Here is a 22,457-nt window from a genome sequence, read left to right on the forward strand (position 1 = left end):
TGGGCGAACGGCTGGACCCGCCCTCCTTCCGGCTCCTTACTTCCTGCGCGTTCAAGCTTCTCGAACCCTCCGCCCCCACCTTTCTTTCCCGTCCTGCCCCGCGGCCTGGCCGGGGCGTGGGGCGGTGCTGGTGAGCGAGGAGCGGCGTTCCCAGCATCCTCCGCGGCGCCGCTGAGGACCGTTCCACGCCGTTGCCGCCCGGCCGGAGCACCGCGCCGCAGGTTGCCCTCGGTGTGCCCGAAACTCGACGTGTACCCTGCCGCGAGGATGGAGGGGCCTTTGTCCGTGTTCGGGGACCGCAGCACTGGGGAGGCGATCCGCTCCCAGAACGGTAAGGGCGGGCGAGGCCTGTCTGGGGCCCGCAGCGGTGCGCCGGATTCCCCTCGGCCGTCGTCCTTTTGCCTTTTCTCTCCGAAAAGGGGCCCCCGGGAGGCGCCAGCGCGGGATCGCAGCCCCGGCCGGCCTCTCCGCTTCGGGGTGGCGGCGCCCTCTTCCCGGAGGGAAGGAGTTCCCAAGAGCCGGCACGTTTTTAACGGGAACCGCTCGGATGCTGCGGTCGGCCGGGGAGGCCCGGCCCTGGGCCTGAGAAGCACTCCCCGGCCTGGCGAGGGTTCCGCGCACTGACACGTGCGGCCACGCCTTGAGTTCTTGGGGCCGGTGCCCCGCGCGTTTGGGGCGTCCATCCCAACTTCTGGGTCTCATTTTAGCGTTGCTGATCAGAAAAGACAGCCTTAATTGCTGCTCTTATTGGTGAGCGAATGGCCCCACAGTTCAGAAGACAAGCCCGTTGCACACCACCGGTTGTCATCTGGAGTTAGATGCGGTGTCCCCACCTGTCGTTGGTCACATTTGGTAATAGTTGGCTAATGAAATTTGTTGAATGTTAGGGTAAGATTAAAATGAGTTTATCTACTGAACTTCAGCCCGTTAAAGCATTTGTGGTTGAGCCTCTCTTGAGACTGTTTACACTTTGAAGCCCTGCATGCCAGGTTCCAGCCGGTCTCTAGTCGATCTTAGGGTTATTTTGATAGATTCCTACGTGATTTTTGTAGTGGTGGAGTTTGTAGTATAGTCATAACCTCTGGATTTCTGCTTTTTTGAGTCACAGATAAAGGATTATTAATCTCAATAGACCTTTTTTTCTTTAAAAGAGTTGCCAGAACGTGCAGGAAAAGGCTTAAATATATATTTATCTTTTTCTGTTTTGTGTGATGTGACAGAACCTGAAATGACTAGTAGATATATTTTTTTAATTGTATGCAGCAATTAAGTGGATATTCACTTGGCACCTGTTTTGCAGTTGAATTCAAACTGAACTTTACTGGTTACTCTCCCTCCCCATCAGAGACTTTAGCTAATTTCCAAATTTGGACAGATTTGCAGATTTGAGAAATTCAGAGGCTGTTGGATATCCTTTATGTTTTGGGGAGCTGAAATGCTTGTCTCTTGGAATCCCGGGTTTTTCTAATTTCTTTTTTCATTTCTACAGTCATGGCTGCGGCTTCGATTGCTAATATTGTGAAAAGTTCTCTTGGTCCAGTCGGCCTGGATAAAATGTTAGTGGATGATATTGGTGTAAGTACGTCTAAATGTTGTGTTAGTCACTTTAAAGGGAAAAAAAGAGCATTTGTAAATACTTTGCTGTGTAAGTTACTTGTTTTTATTAGAATGGTTTTGGGAAGTCTAGTAAAGGTGAATGTATCGTAATGGGACTGTGCTAACTTAGAGGGTATTCTGTTTCTATAGGTGATTGTGTCATTTTTTCCCTCCCTGGAAATTTCTTAGGATGTAACCATAACTAACGATGGTGCAACCATCTTGAAGTTACTGGAGGTAGAACATCCTGCAGCCAAAGTTCTCTGTGAGCTAGCTGATCTGCAAGACAAAGAAGTGGGGGATGGAACCACCTCTGTGGTAGGTAAAGACTAGTGGCCGAGGACTAGTTTTTGTCCTTAAACTTTCAGAGTAAAGGCATAACCCTCCTAAGAAACTCCTCTGCTTCTGAGTCAGAAGTAATTTACATACTTGAGATGGAGAAAATTTAAGTTGTTTTAGGGGTAGTGATTCAGAAAATTTGAAAACTCATGGTTAGGGCTAATTTGTACAACTCAAGTAGGGGGGGAAAAGCATAGTTCTTGTTTTAAATTTTCTACAACTTTTATGCATTTTTTCCCCTTGGGCTGTGCTTATATTAAAGCATCACGCATCTGTTGAATGGTTTCTTTTGAAGAAGAAAAATGTTATTTATTTCTCTTTTTACAGTCTGAGGCTTAGAAATTTCTAAAACCTTCCCAGGTGTTTAAAGACAAGATGTTTTTATATTTTAAATGCTGACAGGCAGTCTCACAAGTTCAAGAAATCTGGTAAATATGTGATCAGTAATATGACATAAACCTGAAGATGGACCAACACTGTGATGTGTTATAGAGACGCTGTTATGTAGTAATGAACAAATAATTTGCTCTACAGAAGCAAGCAGTAGTGGGGGGGGGGCATCTCTTTCTGGATTAAACTTTAAGCTATGAAAGAATGGAATCTAGCTCTTCTGAAATAATGGAAATGGTTTTTGCTAGTAACTGTTCATAGTAATATAGTTTTTTAAATGACTTTAATTTTCTCAAAAGAAATAGATGAGGGTTTTTTTGGTGTTTTTAAATGAAAATAATTTTGGTGTTCTCAGAAGGATTTTTTTAAAGTTTTATTGCTGTGCGGTTGGTTTACAGGATTGTGATAATGAGGTAGCCTTTTCACTGTCTTTACTTTGTGGTGATGAACATCTGATGCGTGGCAGTGTTTTTATGTGTGCGCCGTCCATGATGTCAGGCTAACATGAGAGCAATGAATGTTCTCTCTGCAGGTTATTATTGCAGCAGAACTGCTGAAAAATGCGGATGAACTAGTCAAACAGAAAATCCATCCCACATCAGTTATTAGTGGCTATCGACTTGCTTGCAAGTAAGATTATTACACTCAGAAAAGTTTGTATATTGTTGTAAATAGTTGTAAGTATGCTGTGTTAAGTTTCACTTAATGACTACGTATTCTTTTAAAGTTGTATTTTAGTGTTTAAGTAGTAGCATTTGAAGTAAGAAATAGGACCGGTATCTTTTTTTTTTTTCTTCCCATTTGACTACCACATTATCTCCTAATAATAGATTTTAGTGGCTATGCTTGTGGGAAAGATTAAAATTGCCATGATCTGAAGAGGGAGGGTTGATTTGTGTCCTCCTCCTATATGAAATGGCTGAACAGGAAATGGATGCCTCTGACATTTTAACACAGTGATGAGAAACTTTTGAGTGATGAGAATTTATAAGTGTTTTCTCCCCCACACTTTAAACAGGGAAGCAGTGCGTTATATCAGTGAAAATCTAATCATTAACACAGATGAACTTGGGAGGGATTGCCTGATTAATGCTGCTAAGACATCAATGTCTTCCAAAATCATTGGAATGTATCCTTGGTGGTGGTCCAGTAAAGTTTAGGCTTTTTAAAAAGTAAGACCTTGTATTTTTGTGCCAGATGATGCTGTATTGCAGTTGCCTGCTTTCTTCCCTTTTCTAGGAGGAAAGATGATAAAGTGTGTGTAAGCAGATAGTGATAAATAGTATTTTGACATTTTGGTGGCCTAAGTAATATTTACTTCTTTGATGAGATTGTTAAAAGGAAGTGCCTTTGAATTACCCTGGGTTTTCATGTGCAGCCACTGTTCATCCCAAATCTCTTGTTCTCCTTAACTGTTGGCTTAGAAATGGTGATTTCTTTGCTAATATGGTGGTAGATGCTGTACTTGCTATTAAATACACAGATGTCAGAGGCCAGCCACGCTATCCGGTCAATTCCATTAATATCCTGAAAGCCCACGGGAGAAGTCAGACGGAGAGTATGCTCATCAACGGCTATGCGCTCAACTGTGTGGTGGGATCCCAGGGTAAGGCCGGCGATTGGACTTGGTCACACAAGAGGGTGGACTGTTAGCCACCCTTCAGATGACTTAACCAAGATGTGCGCTTAAGTGTTCTTTCTAGTGGAGCCACGAGAAAAAGGAAATGGTACATCATGTCACTTACTCTTTCGTAACTTAATTACATTTCACTTAAGTGGAAGTCAAAAGAAAGTATGTGTGTTTAATGCCATAAACATCTGGTTGGGGTTTTTTGTTTTTGTTTTTGTTTTGTTTTTTCTTTTTTTTCTATCCTCTTTACTAGAGCTGCATTTGCGGCATATGAATGAATATTCCCTGGCGGCCGAGGTCAAGTCAGTGCTGCATCTATGGCCTGTGCCTCAGCTTAGGGCAATGCTGATCAGATCCTCAACTCACTGAGCAAGGCCAGGGATTGAACTTGCATTCTTGCAGAGACGTCCAGTCCTTAACATGCTGAGCCACAGGGGAAACGTCACTGGAACCTTTTAAGGTTAAGAGTAATAAAATCTGAATTTGTGTGTTTACATCGAACACTTTAAAATCTTAATTTTTTCTAAGGACAGGCATGTTTTATAAAAAGCATTGCTACGGTTGCTGTAAAGGGCACTGTATGTTATGTTCAATTGCAGGCATGCCCAAGAGAATAGTTAATGCAAAAATTGCTTGCCTTGACTTCAGCCTGCAAAAAACAAAAATGAAGCTTGGTGTACAAGTGGTTATTACAGACCCTGAAAAACTGGACCAGATTAGACAGAGGTATGTTGAGCAATTCATTTTTGATCTTGGGAAGGGGTGTTTATAAATTACACTGTTTTAGAGCAGGTGACAGTAAACGAAAAAGAATGTTGGAGTGTGAGTGTCTTGGAGGAATTTAAAAATTAGTATTTTTAATTGAAGTTAAATTATTTTACCTAAATTTCCAGGAAAATTAGAAAATGTGGTGAAGTTATTGTAAGAGAAATCTGAGTGATATAACCTGAAAATTAATCTTTTTGTGGAGTTTTGGTTTCATGAGTGTATTGATATTAAGGATTTTCTACATAGCCAGGATTGTATTCCCTCAAATAAGCACTAGAAGAACTAAGCAGTGTAGTGTAGGATTGTATGCCAGGCACTGGAGAGTGCACGTGGCTTTATCTATTCATTGACATGCTAGAGAGCTAGTTCTGAAGACGTTTTGTTTTTTGAGGTATATGTGATTTACAGTGCTAATTTCTAGTGTACAACAAAGTGATTAGTTATACATATATACATTTTTTAAATGTTTTTTCCGTTGCGGGGGTGGTGTCTTTTTAGGGCCACACTCTCAGCATATGGAAGTCCGCGAACTAGGTTGAATTGGAGCTGCAGCTGCCAGCCTCCGCCACAGCCACACTCTGCTGGGTCTTTAACCCATTGAGCGAGGCCAAGGATTGAACCTGCGTCCTCATGGATACTAGTCAGGTTCCTTATCATTGAGCCACAACGGGAACTCCTCCATTATGGTTTATGGCAAAGCGTTGAATATAGTCTTCTGTGCTCTACAGTAGGATTTTGTTGTTAATCTAAGATATATCCTTCTTTCTTCCCTCCCTCTTCACCTTTGGTGTGTGGAAGGTCCCAGGCCAGGGAGCACATCTGAGCAGCTACGGTCAGATTCTTAACCCACTTCACCACAGTGGGAACTCATAGCCTAATTGTACTTTTCATTCCTTTCTAGATTCCGCGCAGAGTTCTCTTAGCCTTAAGTGAAACCTCACGCGCCCACATCCTGTTTCATTTATTCCCTGTCGTTCCTCGTTTCTTTTATGGCCAGATTTCAAGAGAGTTTTATACAAAAACTTCCCTGCTGCTTTATTTCTCATAGCCCTTTCAATTCTATGCTGCAAACCTTTGACAAGTACTTTTTTCTTTTTTGGCCACCCCAAGACATGTAGAATTCCCAAGCCAGGGATCAGTCCAAGGCATAGTTGTGACCTATGCCACAGCTATAGCAGCACTGAATTTTGAAACCCACGTGCCAGGCCATGGATCAAACCTGTCCTAGCGCTGCAGAGACACCACCAATCCCATTGCACCGCAGCGGGAACGCTTAAGCCTTGCACTGCTTCTTGAAAAACTTTTGGAGGATGGAGGGCCTTGTGCTCTGTAAATTGAATATCTGTAATTAAGTCACAAATTCACCTACGTTCCACTTTGTTGCCCAGAGTATTGCAGGGGCCCCCAGGCTGGTCATGGTGGTTTCACTCCTGTCCCCTCCCAGGCTGATCTCCACACAGCAGTGAGGTCGATGTCATACCAAGGCCAGAAGCTGTTGGAAGTTTCACGTCACTCTAACATGGGTTTTGAATTCCGTACATGCTCCTCACTGTGGTCCAGCACAGCTGGTCCCTGAAAGTACTCCTCCTTCTGCCTGAAACATGCTGTCTGCCTACTTGTTATTTATTCTTTAGGTGGGAAATCTCCCAGAAAACTTGTTTCCCTTCTGTCTGAATTATTCTCTGCCATGATGTACTGTATTTTGTCTTTCTGGGCTCACTACAGTTTCTAACTAAGTCTTATATGGTAGGTTCTTTAAAGGTACAGGCTGTGTGACTTTGATTTTAATGCCCCATCCTTAGTAGTATCATGTTTTTTGTTTCTTTGTGGTTTTTTTGTTTCTTCTTTTTAGGGCTGCACCTGCGGCATATGGAAGTTGCCAGGCTAGAGGTTGGAGCTATAGCTGCCAACCTACACCACAGCCACAGCAATGTGGGATCCAGGTCAAGTCCGCGACCTTCACCACAGCTCACAGCAACACCAGATCCTTAACCCACTGAATGAGGCCAGGGATCGAACCTACATCCTCATGGATACTAGTTGGATTCGTTTCCACTGAGCCACAACAGGAACCACCAGTAATACTGTGTTTGACATGCAGTATTTGTTCGGTATATACAGAGCTTATTTTGAGGTTCATCTTTAATTCATTTCACTTAAATTACTTGATTTCTTCAATTTACGTAAAAGGGCTTTGTATTGACTATTTTTCAGATCTGTATCTTTTTCCCACAGCTTGCGTATGATCTCCATGCTGTGTCTTCCATGCTTTCTAGCAGCTTTACCAGAGTATCACAGGGGCTTCAAGTTCCCCCTGTTGAAAACTGGACTCTGATTTTCTTATCCTGTCCCCCAGCCTCTTAGTCTTTATTTCAGATCGGGAGTCCAGGGCTGAACCTCCCAGTTACCTGAGCCGTGAGCTTTGACTTCTCTGTTCAGGCCATCTGTTCTCATTGGACAGACCCATCTCCAGTTACTGCGTCCTTGTCTTCAGTCTTTCCATTGATGCTACTCTCAGGAAAACGTTAAACCTGAGAGTTCTGTTGTGGCTGAACAATAACAAATTCGACTAGTATTCATGAGGATGCGGGTTCGATCACTAGCCTCTGTCAGTGGGTTAAGGACCAGGCACGGATGCAAACTGTAGTGTAGACCGCAGATGGAGCTCGCGTCTGGGATTGTTGTGTCTGTGGTGTAGCCCAGCGGCTGCAGCTCTGATTCAACCCCTAGCCTGGGAGCTTCCATATGCCACAGTTGTGGCCCTTAAAAGACAAAAGACAAAAAACATTAAAATTCTCCATTCAGACTCTCAACATCCCTACAAGGTTCTCTGTTTTCTGGTCCTACTTGCACTTTCAACTACGGACCCCTGTTAACTGCAGACCTTCAAGCTTCCCGTGTCTCACCTGCCTCTCATGCTCTTGTATTCTCTGCCTGGCGCTGTGTTGACACCTGCTGCAATGTTTAGGCGACAGTCTCCCTTCTTGAACTTCTGTAAATTGGACTGATAGAAGTTGTGGTTAGGAGTTCCTGTCGTGGCGCAGTGGTTAACGAATCCGACTAGGAACCATGAGGTTGCGGGTTCGGTCCTTGGCCTTGCTCAGTGGGTTAAGGATCCGGCGTTGCCGTGAGCTGTCGCAGACGCAGCTCGGATCCCCTGTTGCTGTGGCTCTGGCGTAGGCTGGTGGGTATGGCTCCGATTGGACCCCTAGCCTGGGAACCTCCATATGCTGCGAGAGCAGCCCAAGAAATGGTAAAAAGACAAAAAAAAAAGAAGTAGTAGTAGTTGTGGTCATAGAAGGGAGAGGGCAGTTCACATAATTTAATCTCCAGTTGTGAAAAACGCTTAACAGATGTCAGACCTGTGTTTAACATGAGCACAGAAGATAGTGTTGGGTTGCTGTGCTAATGTTTCCTCTTTGTAGGGAATCAGATATCACCAAGGAGCGAATCCAGAAGATTCTGGCAACTGGTGCCAATGTTATTCTAACCACTGGTGGGATTGACGACATGTGTCTGAAGTATTTTGTGGAGACCGGTGCCATGGCAGTTAGAAGAGTTTTAAAAAGGGACCTTAAACGCATTGCTAAAGCTTCTGGAGGTATGTCTGCTGCCAGCTCTCAGGTACAATGTGATAGGTGACACACACAACCGCGTCCTGGATATTGGATGTTAACAGTAAGCAATTCCCGGAGGAGTTCCTGTCATGATGCAGTGGAAACGAACCTAACTAGGAACCACAAGGTTGCGGGTTCGATCCCTGGCCTCACTCAGTGGGTTAAGGATCCGGCATTGCCACGAGCTGTGGTTTGTTGTAGGTTGCAGATGCAGCTCGGATCTGGCATGGCTGTGGCTGTGGCGTAGGCTGGCAGCCATAGCTCCAATTCTGCCCCTACCCTGGGAACTTCCATGTGCCGCTGGTATGGCCCTAAAAAGACACACACACAGAAGTTGCATTTGTATGTCATTTTTATCATGAGTACATGTTTCTGCATCTGAGGCAGGATATGAAGGTATTCATGAGAGAACAATGTTTACATAACTTCGTAATTACTTTAATAGCGACTATTCTGTCAACTCTGGCCAATTTGGAAGGCGAAGAAACGTTTGAAGCTTCAATGTTGGGACAAGCAGAAGAGGTGGTACAGGAAAGAATTTGTGATGATGAACTGATCTTGATTAAAAAGTAAGCTCTTTCCTAAATTATAAAGTGATGCATATTTTATTAAGTGAAAGTAGATCATCTTCCCATTTGTTTGCTGCTCTCGTCTCTCCGTGACATGAGCAGTTATACGCGTGGGGTAGAGTAGCATTGGACCGTCGTAAGGGGAGGTGGGGTCGTCACCATTTCCCCTCTTCTCCATGGTCTGGACAGCGCTTCTGTCTCAGTCACCCGACACAAGCAGGGTCAGATCAAGGCACCGAGGGCATTTCTGTGGCGTTGTGGGAGTGTTGACTTCAGAATGTCCCTGTTTTTTAAAACAGCACTAAAGCTCGTACCTCTGCGTCCATCATCTTACGCGGGGCCAATGATTTCATGTGTGACGAGATGGAGCGCTCTCTGCACGATGCCCTCTGTGTGGTGAGGAGAGTTCTGGAGTCCAAGTCTGTGGTTCCAGGCGGGGGTGCAGTGGAAGCCGCCCTTTCCATTTACCTCGAGAACTACGCGACCAGCATGGTAAGGACGTCCAGATGCGCTTTCTCTTCAAGAAAGGCACGCGGATCATCTTTAGCGTTTCGTAAACACGAATACGCTTGTCTGAGACCTGAGCTGCTGCTGTGCGTTTTAATTTTCTTTTGCGAAGATGTCTCATTGTTTGTCTTCTTAGGGCTCCCGGGAACAGCTTGCTATTGCAGAGTTTGCAAGATCTCTTCTTGTCATTCCTAATACTCTGGCAGTTAATGCTGCCCAAGACTCCACGGATCTGGTCGCAAAATTAAGAGCCTTTCATAATGAGGCTCAAGTTAACCCAGAACGCAAAAATCTAAAATGGTGAGCATGCTTCCTCCTTTTCATTGTCATCTGTTTCATATATGTGGTGTGATTTTGGTTTCAACTCATGAAGGATGACTAGTGATTATATAGCGTTGGCGTGTCTTTAGTTAACAAATCTGATTCCTAATCTCTCTTTTACAAGGACCCACAGAGCCAAGATTATTTTGGGGGTGGTCCATACCTATTTTCAAGCAATCTCCTTTAAAGATACTCATTTTTACTGCCATCAAGGCTTTCTACATGTCTCAGTGCTGAATTTGTTTATCCATAATCAACCAGTTAAATAAGCTGCTAGTAACGAGCCACCTAACCAACTTTTTTTTTTTTTGGTGGGGGGGGTCTTTTGAGGGCCACACTCATGGCATATGGAGGTTCTTAGGCTCTAGGGGTCAAATTGGAGCTGTAGCCACCACCAGCCTACGCCACAGCCATAGCAATGCAGGATCTGAACCGCATCTGCAAGCTACACCACAGCTCACGGCAACACCGCATCAAACCCCCGTCATAGATGCTAGTCGGGTTCATTAACCACTGAGCCACGACGGGAACTCCCTAACCAACTTCTGAAAGAGGTGGAATGGGATGGATGTGAATTATGGAAAAAGGCCATTTAACAGTTTTTTTTCTAAATTACAGGATTGGTCTTGACTTGGTCAATGGTAAACCCCGAGACAACAAGCAAGCAGGGGTGTTTGAACCAACCATAGTTAAAGTAAAGAGTTTGAAATTTGCAACTGAAGCTGCAATCACCATTCTTCGAATTGATGATCTTATTAAGTTACACCCAGAAAGCAAAGACGATAAGCATGGAGGGTATGAAGATGCTGTCCACTCTGGAGCCCTTGATGACTGATCGCATTTATTTATAACAGTGTTAGAACCAATTTTCTTGTACCTGGAATGTTATACATTAAAAGTGCAACAAGCTGGCAAGCCTTGGGTTTCTTGTGAAGTGGGAAATAACTTCCATCTTCACTTTGGTCCACTGATTTCTTCTTTTTGGCTGTGCCCGTAACATGCAGAAGTTCCTGGGCCAGGGATCAAACCCATGCCACAGCAGTGACACCGCCAGATCCTTAACCATTAGGCCACCAGGGAACTCCTGTCCTCTGATTTCACAATTTAGTATTTAATTAGTTTAAAAAGAGATGAGGTTTGATTAATTGCTAGGCCATTTCATCCTCTCTGAACACACATTGCAATTCCCATCCCACCCCCGATGCACAGGGCAGCGACGCCACGCTGGCAACCCTTGCGCTCCATTGTGTGTAACAGAGTAACAAGTATGCGGCAACCAGATGCTCCAAGCGGGTGGCCCAAGGCTATAGCTCCTCCTTCAGTGTTGACCTAAGAAATAAAAAGACATGTTACCGTTTATGTTCTTTCCCAGACATGGGGTTAGTAGTTTTCTTAATGTCATACCAGTAAACTACCCTTTCAAATTCAGTGTTTCTTAGGGCCGCACCTGCATCTGCAGCATATGGAGGTTCCCAGACTAGGGGCTGAATTGGAGCTGCAGCTGCCAGCCTACACCACAGCCACAGCAACGCCAGATCTGACCTGCATCTGCAACCTATGCTGCTGTAACACCAGGCCCCTAACCCAGAGTGAGGCCGGGGATTGAACCCACATGCTAGTGGATACTATCAGTCAGGTTCCAAACCCATTGAGCCACAGCATGAACTCCCTCAAATTTCAGTTGCTTAGGAATGGAGTTATACCCATAAGACATCTGTCCTAGCTAGTTTGAAAGGTTGAAGATACCCTGTTCCTGTGGGAAGTAAACTAATGCAGACAAGTTCCTTTGCCTTATGAAGCAATAAAACAAGTGGATTTCAGTCCCCCACAGGAACTCACCTAAGATCCACCCATTGCAGCCCAGCCAGTCCCTGAGCCAGTTCCCATTTCCCTACTTGGAGTCTTAGTACCTGCAGCATGAATGTTCATTTGCAAGTTCTCAGGTCCAGTTGCTCAGAGTCCTTGGTTACTTACCTTTTCTGGGTTTAATCCAAGTTCTTTAACTATTGCAACAGAGACGGCTGCAAAAGCTTCGTTGATTTCAAATATGTCCACATCTTCCAGTGACCAACCTGCTTTTGCAACCTAAAGGAAAAGTTAATGGAAAAGAGGTTGAATGGTTGAATGGCCATTGACCCTTTTTTTTTTTTTTTTTTTTTGTCTTTTTGCTATTTCTTGGGCTGCTCCCGTGGCATATGGAGGTTCCCAGGCTAGGGGTCGAATCGGAGCTGTAGCCACCTGCCTACGCCAGAGCCACAGTAATGGCGGGATCCCAGCCGCGTCTGCAACCTACACCACAGCTCACGGCAACGCCGGATCATTAACCCACTGAGCAAGGGCAGGGATCGAACCCACAACCTCATGGTTCCTAGTCGGATTCGTTAACCACTGCACCACGATGGGAGCTCCTGACCCATTCTTTGTTGCAGATGCAGAAGTATGTAGAACAGTGAAGGATGTCACAAACGGCTGCTTTGGGTTGTTCCTAGTTGGTAGTGTGTTTTGCCTAGTGATGCCAATTCTAAAAGGTTAAGGATAAACCATCCCTTGGGGATTCTAAACTGTTTAAAAGTTGGAACCACTAACAATGTCATGTATACAAGAGGTGATACTGCAGGGTTAGTTCCCCGAAAAAGCCTATGTTCAAGTGTGGGCTGCAGGTAGGACCCCCAGAAAAGCTCACTTAAAGCTAATGAATGGGGAGACAGAGTAGATGTCGCAAATGAAGCCAGACAGGAATAGATAACGGAAAACAAACCAAGCTCAGTCTTGACATTCTGGAGTGGGAAGGGTCTGAACAAAGGGTGGTTGGTTGGTTTTCTGGCCACCCTTTGGCATGTGGAGTTCCCAGGCCAGGGATCAGTTACAAGCCACGGCTGCAGCAACACCAGCTCCTTAACCTACTGTGCTGGGCTGAGGACTGCAGCTGTCCCAGGGCGCCTGAGACAGGTGATCCCACTGGGCCACAGCGGGCGCTCCTGAGCAAGGGTTTCTCGAAGGCTGAAGTTAACGCGTGTTGATGTTTGGTCTGGTCTCAAAGAGGTTATAGCAAGAAAGCAAAGGACAGGTGCTGACATGCGGAGGCAAACTCACAGCTTGCTTTATTGCCGGGATTGGGCCTGTTCCCATGATGGAAGGCTCCACGCCTGCTTGTGACCAGGAAACTATGTGTGCTAAAGGAGTAAGCCCGCGGTTCTCAGCCTCTGACTTCTTCATAAGAACCACAGCAGCAGCACCATCATTAATTCCTGTAAAATAGGAATGACGTGTTCCAAAATAGCGCCTGTCAAGTTACATACCCGTGTCTACTTTCTCCAACACCTCATAAACGTCTTGGCAAAGTAGTTTGCCATCATTCAGGCTTTACAGTGTAATTAGCAAAGGTAAGTGCGCCAGTGTAAGAGACCACAGAACATTCCACTGGGAGAAAGTGGAAAGACAAGCACTGGGGGAGGGGAGAACAATGAAAAGAACGAATAGCCCAGACCTCACAGGAGTTTGCGGTTTGGGGAAAGTACTACGGCGGTAGATAGGCTCTGGGGTTCCCTGGTTTGCATTTTCCCGTGCCCGTCTCTGCAGGGAGAGCCAGTCAGGTTTTCGGTGTGTACGTTAAGTCACATCTAATAGGAAGAAACCAAACTATAACATTTTTTCCTAAAGCAACTGAAATGAGGTTTTACTGTTTTTTGGCTGCACAACTCTTGGAAGTTCCCAGGCCAGGGAATAAACCTGAGCCACAGCAGTGACAAGGCCGGATCCTGCACGCACAGAGCCACAAAGGAACTCCAGAAACAAGGTTTTTAGAAAAATTTGTGTGTAAATAATTGATGAAATAAAAAAGATGCTGACTTGGTAGACCTGGCGGAAGGTGGAGCTCCCATAACTGCCCTTCAGAACATCTCACCTGAGGCATTAGCTGGGGTGACTGTTCCTGTCCCATCTGTGAGAAAGTAAGGCTTTAGCTTAGACATGGCTTCTAGGGTGCTCCCGGGGCGAGGAAACTCATCGGTTTTCACTTCGGTGACACCTGAAAAAAGGAAAATGACCACCCAGGATTAGTACAGGGATGGCAGGCAGGGCATTCGGAGGGGTGGGGCATCAGACACGATAAGGACTCACATTGGGAAGAAAGGCTTATAAAATACTTCAATTCCAGTAGGAGGAACGCGTACCCCTACACAAATTTTTCTATGTTGACTTTTTTTTTTTTTGTCTTTTTAGGGCCCCACCCGCAGCAGCATATGGAGATTCCCAGGCTAGGGGTCAGATTGGAGCTACACCACAGCCACAGCAACGCAGGGTCCAAGCCACATGAGACCTACACCACAGTTCGCGGCAATGCTGGGTCTTTAATCCACTGAACAGGGCCAGGGATCGAAGCCTCATCCTCGTGGATGCTCGTCAGATTCGCTTCCGCTGCGCCACAACGGGAACTCCTGCTGAGGCATTTTATTAGCAGGGTCTTCAAAAGACATTTTGAGTGTTGTCCATAGAGCCCTTTCTGAGGAAGGCAGTGTACGGAGTTCTTCGTGCAAAAGGTTCCTAGGGTTCAGGGAACAGGTCTTGGCTGGTTAAACTGACTGGATCTGGGTGTCAAAGCCAATCGCACGTCAGTCATCAGTATCAGACCTTGACGGGAGCAGCTCTCGTTGGGGCGCGGCGGAAACAAATCTGACTAGAGTCCACCAAGATACGGGTTCTATCCCCGGGCTGGGGATCCAGCACTGCCGTGAGCTGTGGTGTGGGTCCCAGACGCAGCTCGGATCCCACGTTGCTGTGGCTGTGGTGCAGGTGGGCAGCTGCAGCTCCGATCCGACCCCTAGCCTGGGAGCCTCCATATGCCGCCAGGCTTGACTGGAGCATTCCACAACAGAAAGCAGCTAAGTGACCCCAAAGATCCAGCCCCAAGAAATAGAAAAGGCACACAGGAGCAACAGGAAATAATGCTAGCTTCTGAGAATCAGCCTGCAGGAGCAAAAGCTCAGCAACCGCCTCCGAACAGCCATGAGGCAGCGGCCAGGCTCGCATGAAACCTACTGTAGCTACACAGCAAGTGTGGACGCCTTGGGGCCAAAAGCGTCTGGATGCTGACGTAGCTCCCCGGCTCCTCCCCACCTCAGATTCAGACGGATCCTGAAAATGCCTTTGCTTTGCAACATGAAGGTCATAACCAAGGCCAATGTGTAAACATCCCTCTGTATTCTTCTTTTGACTATTATAATGCTCTTGCTTATAAATGGCCACGATGATGCTGAAACCATTATGATTTATATACGCACCTTTTCTAGAAGATACAAAAACCGGCACAATCTCTTTGTCAAAATGGCCAGCTTTCTGTGCCTTCTCCGTCCTGTCCTGGGACAGAGCGGCAAGCCTGTCCTGATCTTCTCTACTCACTTGCCATTTTTTGGCTACGTTTTCAGCTGTGGAAGAAGAAAAAAACAAAGCAAAAATCAAACATTGTCAAGAACTGACTTTTGGTAGCTGACGTTTCTCACTATTTTTCCTTCTTTTTCTTTTTAGGGCCACACTTGCCACATATGGAAGTATCCAGGCCAGGGATCGAATCAGAACTACCGCTGCCGGACTGTGCCACAGCCACAGCCACAGCAACGCGGGATCCGAGCCGCGTCTGTGACCCACACCACAGCTCACGGCAAGGCTGGATCCCTAACCCACTGAGCAAGGCCAGGAATCGAACCCGCAACCTCATGGATACCAGTTGGGTTTGTTAGCCTTGAGCCACAACGGGAACGCGTAGATTTTATTATCTTTAATGACTGTATTACAAGGTTTGTTCCCCCAAAGGCAGTTCATACCCTGTCAGCCTATCTTGACCCTTTTGAAATGAACTGTTTTTAAGCTTATCAGTTTGGGTCTAGAGCACCTCTTCTTACCCTGGGCCCTGCCCCCAAACGGCAGCCTTCTCAGATGCCAATGGGTTCTGCTTGGTCAGCTGGCTGGTTACCACTGAGCCACAGCAGGAACTCCCCAGACAGATTCTTTTGATCTTCTAGTTGTTGTGCCAGTAAGCCTAGATTACAGGAGCCTTCTGGATGGATAAAGACGTGGTTGTATCATGCCACGAACAGAGTCCGGGACTAGAAGTACTGGTTTATCTCTGAAACTGCCTTTGCCACAAAACCACTGTTTGTGAGCCCCTGTTTCTCCACCTGGTAAAATGAGAGACGGATCCCGAAGAGCTCAGGTTCCTCCACCGCACAACAGAGAGGGGCTGTGTGCCCCCTTTGGCTCTTCGAACGGGAACCGTCCCTGTCCTCAGGGATATGAAGTGATTAGGCCACGTCCCCGCCCGCCCGCCGTTAAGGAGGCAAAGCACCTGCCAAGGCGCCCAGGAGACATCCCTCTTAACCTGCTGGCACTGCTGGGTTCCAGCCACGTTGGCTCACCTGTGATGCCCATGTGGTAGTTGTGAAACGCATCTGTCAGCCCATCACAGAGGATGCTGTCAGTGAGCGCGGCCTCCCCGAGCCTGACGCCGGTCCTCAGGCGAACCAAGTGAGGGGCCTGGAAACGGGAAAGACAAGTGGGTGAGGCGCCTCTGTCACCAGCCTCCTCCTTACGATTGTGCTCCAGATGCCCCACGCTTCCTCGGTCCTCACCTCGGGTACCCCCCGCCCCGCCCCAGTGCCAGGCCCTCTGCCTCTTCGCCCAGGGCCTGGAGACGGAAGACAGCAGAATCCACCCTAAACCCACCACTCTCCTCCCTACCCGTCTCCATCTTCCAGCCAACAAACCAGTGCATTCTGAGTCCTGTTTCCTTAAGAACCTCATTAATTCTTCCCAAAGGGGCGACTAGTCATCTGTTAAAAGAAGAGCTCGGAGTTCCCGTCGTGGCGCAGTGGTTAACGAATCCGACTAGGAGCCATGAGGTTGCGGGTTCGGTCCCTGCCCTTGCTCAGTGGGTTGACGATCCGGCGTTGCCGTGAGCTGTGGTGTAGGTTGCAGACGCGGCTCGGATCCCGCGTTGCTGTGGCTCTGGCGTAGGCCGGTGGCTGCAGCTCCGATTCGACCCCTAGCCTGGGAACCTCCATATGCCGCGGGAGCGGCCCAAGAAATAGCAACAACAACAACAACAACAAAAAGACAAAAGACAAAAGACAAAAGACAAAAAAAAAAAAAAAAAAAAAAAGAACCTAACTACAGGAGTTCCTGCTGTGGCGCAGTGGAAACAAATCTGACTAGGAACCATGAGGTTGTGGGTTCAATCCCTGGCCTCATTCAGTGGGTTAAGGATCCGGTGTTGCTGTGAGCTGTGGTGTAGGTCGCAGATGCATCTCAGATCTGGCATTGCTGTGGCTGTGGCGTAGGCCGGCGGCTATAGCTCCAATTAGACCCCTAGCCTGGGAACCTCCATATGCCACGAGTGCAGCCCCAATAAGACAAAAAGACACACAAAAAAACCTTACTACAATGGCTCGGGTCACTGCGGAGGTGCGGGTTTGACCCTGACCTGGCATAGTGGGATCTGGGGTTGTCCTCAGTGGGCCCAGAAACTTCCATATACCATGGGTGCGGCCATAAACTAAGTAATTTCTTCCTTAAAAAAAAAAAAAGGACCCCTGGTCTGGGAACCTCCATATGCCACAGAGTGCGGCCCTAAAAAGACAAAAAGACAAAAAAAAAAAGAAAGGAAGATGCGCTTATCCCATCTAAGAGCTTAAGTGATGCTAACCAGGAAGGTGGGACTTATTTAGACAGGAGACCTAAGGCCTAGAGGGAGAATGATCAGGTTGCCTGATTAACTGAGGGGCAGAGATTCCTCAGGAGGCGGTCCTTTACCTCCTACCAACTCACTAGCCGCTCTCGTAGAATAGAGAGGCTTAAGAGTCCAAGATCTGGACTTTGATTCTGGCTCTGGGCCTCAGTTTCCTGCCTGTAAATTGGGAATAACACCATCGTCCCTCTAAAGGCAGATACGACTACATGTTTAAAGCACCCCATGCAGTTCCCATTGTGGCTCAGTGGTAATGAACCTGACAGTATCCATGAGGATGCAGGTTCAATCCCTGGCCTCACTCATTGGGATAAGGATCTGGTATTGTCGTGACCTGTGGCGCAGGTCTCAGACTCAGAGCTCAGATCCCAAGTTGCTGTGGCTGTGGTGTAGGCCGGCGGCTGTAGCTCTGATTTGACTCCTAGCCTGGGAACTTCCATATGCTGTGGGTGTGGCCCTAAAAACCAAATATATATATATATATATATATATATATATATATATATAATAATTATATGCATATACATATATTCTGTCCCGGTCACACTGGTTGACAGGCTTTTTCTTCAATTTGGATTTCCCATTCATTTGGAGGAAAAAGTCACGTTCAATGAGGGCTCCAGAGGCAATGCATTTCTTGGTCACTTGTTCCGGGTTTGGTTCCAGCGCGGATACCCTCACTCTGCTCCGCGCTGGCCATGGACCCGAGTTCCCCAGGCAGAGGTCGGGAGCCGGGCTGCAGAGGCCTCACCTTGCTCATGTTTTCCATGCCTCCTGCGACCACAATGCGGGAGTCTCCCACCCCTATGGCCTGGGCGGCGAGGCACACGGCCTTCAGGCCTGACCCACAGATCATCTGGCAGCTCCAGGCCGGAACAGAGTAGGGGATTCCTGCCCCCACACTGGCTTGTCGAACGGGATTCTGCCCACAACCTGCAGGAAGGAACACAGAGGCCTGTCAGCGATGAACGAGAAAGGTCAAGGGTGGGATGAGAGTACCTGCAGGAGTACCCGTGGCGGTTCAGTGGGTTAAGAACCCTAGAGAGCCTGTGAGGATTCGGGTTCAATCCCTGGCCTCGATCAGTGGGTTAAGGATCCAGCATTGCTCTGAGCTGTGGTATAGGCCACAGATGTGGCTCAGATTCCCAAGGAGCTGAGGCTGTGGTGTAGGCCGGCAGCGGCAGCTCCCATCGGACCCCTAGCCTGGGAACTAACATATGCTGCATATACAGCCCTTAAAAAAAATAAAATAAGAAAACAGTGCAAGGTCGGGAGACTGTCAACGAGATCTCTGCCACTTCCCAGCCCAGCCAAGTTGCTGCAAAGGCAGAGACCTGGGTGGACTGAACACCGGCCCCGGCCTGGCCCCCGAATACGACTGTGCTGTTCTTTAGATAGTTTATGGCTATGAGCTTTCTTCTCCACAAGGAAGCAATAACTGCTTCAGTATTAATAAATACTCTAAGAAAGAACTGTCTCCTTGATCTTTCGCTGGGGCTTGAATAAGTACACACTCCCTTATAAACAGAGGGAGAACCTGGGCGTTATTCCTGCTTCTTAGTGGGCTCTTTGCTTCCATGAGCATGGCTTAAGACACCTAGCAGGAGGAGCTCCCTCAGCGGTTAATGAACCCAACGAGGATCCATGACGATGCGGAGTCGATCCCTGGCCTCGCTCAGTGGGTTAAGGAACCGGCATTGCTGTGAGCTGTGGTGTAGGTCAGAGACACGGCTTGGTTCCTGCATTGGTGTGGCTGTGGTGTAGGCCAGCAGCTGCAGTTCCAATTCAACCCCTAGCCTCCTGGGAACTTCCATATGCCTTGGGTATGGCCCTAAAAAAGCAGGGAAAAAAAAAAAAAAAAGACACCTGGGAGGATAAAAGGGTTATTTAAAAAAAGAAACTTGGAGTTCCCGTTGTGGCTCAGTGGTTAACAAATCTGACTAGGAACCATGAGGTTGCGAGTTCGGTTCCTGCCCTTGCTCAGTGGGTTAACGATCCGGCGTGGCCGTGAGCTGTGGTGTAGGTTGCAGACGAGGCTCGGATCCCGTGTTGCTGTGTCTCTGGCATAGGCTGGTGGCTACAGCTTCAATTGGACCCCTAGCCTGGGAACCTCCATATGCCGCGGGAGCGGCCCTAGAAAAGGCAAAAAGACAAAAAAAAAAAAAAGACAAAAAAAAAAAAGAAACCTCTTGGGAGTTGCCCCTATGGTGTAACAGGATCAGTGGTGTCTTGTGAACGCTGGGATGCAGGTGCCCAGCACAGCAGGTTAAGGATCCAGTGTTGCTGCAGCTGCAGTTTAGGTCACAACTGTGGCTGGGATGATCCCTAGCACAGGCATTGAATATGCCGTGGGGTGGCCAAAAAAGAAAAAAAAAGAAACCTCTTATGTTCCCATCGAGACTCTGCAGTAGCAAACCTGACTAGTATCCATGAGGACACAGGTTCGATCCCTGGCCTTGCTCAGTGGGTTAAGGATCCAGCGTTGCCGTGAGCTGTGGTGTAGGTCACAGATGCAGCTTGGATCCTGCGTTGCTGTGGCTGTGAAGTAAGCCGGCAGCTATTGCTTCGATTAGACCCCTAGCCTGGGAACATCCATATGCCACGGGTGTGGCCCTAAAAAGACAAAAAGACCAAAAAAAAAAAAAAAAAAAAAAAAAAAAAAAAAAAAAGAAAAGAAAACAAGAATTATGTGAAGATACCACAGAGGTGAGATGTGAAAGAGGTAACAGAGAAACCAGGGGTGGAGGCCGCTATGCCACTGACGAGGCTGAGCTGAGGGTCTGGGAAGAAGAAAGGCGGAAGTGGCCTACGAGCAGCCAGCGAGGTGCTACCCATCTATTTAATGCCTTGGAGCAAGTGGCGTGCCTGATTTGTCCACAGGCCAAGTGAAGGAGAATGAGGAAGAGGAACTACAAAACTACGAAGGAGATGCACCGAAAAATGGGCCAGGTCTCAGATCAGGTCAGGACCAAGGTTGGCTGTAAGCATGAACCATTATCCCTATGAATAATTAGAATTTATGCAACCGAGTGTACGAGAAACTAGTTAGGAATAGCTAGGAACTATCAGTGGCCGTAGGTGTATAAGCCCAGCGGGAATCAGAAGTGAGCTGAAGCATTCCAGGTGGTTCACCGGTGCCCGCCCATCCAGGGGTGGTGACCCGCCCTTCCCTGGGAGAACCCATCTTGCCAGCTCAGAAGCGAGCCGTGTGTGGGCGGGGAACCGCCCTGACCTGTTCTGGGGAAGCCCTATTCCCACCACCTTGCACAGGTTTTGCTTGGAACTCAAGAGATCTGCGCACCCACGGCATGCACAGGTTCCCAGGCCAAAACCAAGTCGCAGCGGTGACAAAGCAGAATTCTTGACCCACTGAGCCGCCAGGGAACTCCTCAAAGAATTTCAATACATTTTTATTGAATGTGTTCCACTTTAGGGAACTATGAAAGGCCCTGCATATACATTCTCCCATGCTTCAGGCTGATCCTGCTTCTAAAAACTGAAAAAGCAGGAAAGGATGGTGATCTAGGATCGCTCTATTTTTTTCTTTTTAGGGCCACACCCATGGCATATAGAGTTCCCAGGCTAGGGGTCCAGTAGGAGCTGTAGCCACTGGCCTTTGCCACTGCCGCAGCCACAGCCACGCTAGATCTGTACCATGTCTGCGGTCCACCACAGCTCACAGCAACGCTGGATCCTTAACCCTGAGCGAGGCCAGGGACTGAACCTGCGTCCTCATGGATGCTAGTCAGATTCACTTCCACTGAGCCACGACCGGAACCCCTAAGGAAAAGTATATTAAAGACGCTTAGTGTTCTGCTGAGAGAAGCTATTGATGGGGCTTGGCACAGGGACACCACGGAGTATTCTAACAGAGAGAACACCGTCAGCAAACGTGCACAGACAAGAACTTAAGTTTCTGTGAGTTTGGAGGGGAGGGTTAATGGGCTGTTTCTAATAAACCTGACTTCTGCCTGGGTCACTGTGGAGTTACCTGCTGTCAAAACGTGTCCAAATATGACCTCTGATACCTCCTTGGGATCCACATTGGCCCTCTTCAGGACCTCTCTGATGACAGTCGAGCCCAGGTCATGGACAGGAACGGTGGACAAAGCACCATTGAAGGAGCCTAGAACAGAAGGGAAGGCGAGGGCAATGGGGAGGGCGCCCAGGGCAGCGGGAGCTGGCGGACCGGCGCTTTCCCCCTGCACAGGCGCCCACCGCAGCTCGTCCGGGCACAGAGAGGGGCGTGTGTGACTCGCAGCAGACGCACCCCGGGCAGGTGCCCCCCAGGGCGCGCCGGGAGGCTGCGGACCTGCAGGAAACCTGCCCATCCATTCCCGAAGTCTGAGAGGATGGGCGCAGCCCACGCCTCCCTAACAAAAAGGTTGACACTCTAGCGCATCCGGGACTCTTGAAATCTACACGGACACTGGGCAATTCTCACTAATCCTCCTTTACCTAACGCGACTCCTGCCCAGCGACCCGGCTGGGTCCACCGTTTCCATGCGCCTGTGGCCACAGGGCCGAGGTGGCGCTTCCAGGAGCTGGCCAATGAGGAGCCTCGCGAGAGAGCGACTCTCTTCGCCTCGCAACGGGACAGGCGGAGGGCGCAGTGGTCCCACCCAGGAAGCCAATCAAAGCACTCGGAATAGACAGGCCCTCACCAGGCGAGGAGGGGGGCGGGGAAACCCGACCGGCCGAGGAAGGCGCGAGACGGCGGGTTCCGAGGGTCCCGGAGGGCCAGGGGGGAAGTCCGGGGGGCGGGGAAGGGTGGGGTCCCTAAGGTCCGGCCCGGCCGAGCTCTCAGCTCAGACCCCCGCCAGGCTTGCCGATCGCTCACCTATGACGGTCCGCGCCGCCGAGACGATGACCACGGGGTCCGAGCCTGCACTCATCCTTCTGCACAATCGAGCTCCTCCCGAGCTGGTGTGGACTCCACGCCGCGAGCGAGTGAGCAAAGCCCCGCCCTGCGGCTGAGAAGG

General features: G+C 48.2%; 2 protein-coding genes and 2 non-coding genes across 4 annotated transcripts; 3 read left to right on the forward strand and 1 right to left on the reverse strand.

Moving 5' to 3' along the window:
* Positions 1 to 82: 82 nt before the first annotated feature.
* On the forward strand, positions 83 to 10,652 carry TCP1 (t-complex 1). Its single transcript, NM_001243427.1, has 12 exons — positions 83 to 331; positions 1,490 to 1,575; positions 1,786 to 1,914; positions 2,858 to 2,955; positions 3,344 to 3,454; positions 3,750 to 3,931; positions 4,555 to 4,681; positions 8,149 to 8,324; positions 8,786 to 8,909; positions 9,209 to 9,401; positions 9,553 to 9,716; positions 10,356 to 10,652. The coding sequence occupies exons 1-12, from the start codon at positions 268 to 270 to the stop codon at positions 10,570 to 10,572; spliced, it is 1,671 nt and encodes a 556-aa protein (NP_001230356.1). The 5' UTR covers positions 83 to 267; the 3' UTR covers positions 10,573 to 10,652.
* On the forward strand, positions 3,119 to 3,258 carry LOC146405903 (small nucleolar RNA SNORA29). Its single transcript, XR_014832375.1, has one exon. It is a non-coding gene; the product is annotated as a small nucleolar RNA SNORA29 (small nucleolar RNA).
* Positions 8,968 to 9,100, forward strand: LOC146405904 (small nucleolar RNA SNORA20). The gene has a single exon (XR_014832382.1). It is a non-coding gene; the product is annotated as a small nucleolar RNA SNORA20 (small nucleolar RNA).
* On the reverse strand, positions 10,560 to 22,427 carry ACAT2 (acetyl-CoA acetyltransferase 2). The gene is made up of 9 exons (XM_001928345.5): positions 22,316 to 22,427; positions 21,467 to 21,601; positions 18,227 to 18,408; positions 16,148 to 16,265; positions 15,017 to 15,160; positions 13,642 to 13,764; positions 12,831 to 12,985; positions 11,712 to 11,822; positions 10,560 to 11,066 (listed from the first exon to the last, which is right to left on the reverse strand). The coding sequence occupies exons 1-9, from the start codon at positions 22,368 to 22,370 to the stop codon at positions 10,896 to 10,898; spliced, it is 1,194 nt and encodes a 397-aa protein (XP_001928380.1). The 5' UTR covers positions 22,371 to 22,427; the 3' UTR covers positions 10,560 to 10,895.
* Between the last annotated feature and the right edge of the window lie 30 nt (positions 22,428 to 22,457).

Source organism: Sus scrofa, chromosome 1 (genome assembly GCF_054392235.1).
Source record: "Sus scrofa isolate SSC_HxYL_T2T_F1_AM1 chromosome 1, Sscrofa_HxYL_maternal_Yorkshire_Landrace_v2.0, whole genome shotgun sequence".
NCBI lineage: Eukaryota > Metazoa > Chordata > Mammalia > Artiodactyla > Suidae > Sus > Sus scrofa.

Coding starts and splice junctions, on each gene's coding strand:
- ACAT2 (XM_001928345.5), bottom strand. CDS start 22,370: ATGAGTGCAGGCTCGGACCCCGTGGTCATCGTCTCGGCGGCGCGGACC. Junction 18,409..21,466: donor TGGACACGTTTTGACAGCAG/GTAACTCCACAG, acceptor TCCTTCCTGCAG/GTTGTGGGCAGAATCCCGTT. Junction 11,823..12,830: donor TCCCGGCAATAAAGCAAGCT/GTGAGTTTGCCT, acceptor CTTTTCCTTTAG/GTTGCAAAAGCAGGTTGGTC.
- TCP1 (NM_001243427.1), top strand. CDS start 268: ATGGAGGGGCCTTTGTCCGTGTTCGGGGACCGCAGCACTGGGGAGGCG. Junction 1,915..2,857: donor GGGATGGAACCACCTCTGTG/GTAGGTAAAGAC, acceptor TTCTCTCTGCAG/GTTATTATTGCAGCAGAACT. Junction 8,325..8,785: donor CATTGCTAAAGCTTCTGGAG/GTATGTCTGCTG, acceptor TTACTTTAATAG/CGACTATTCTGTCAACTCTG.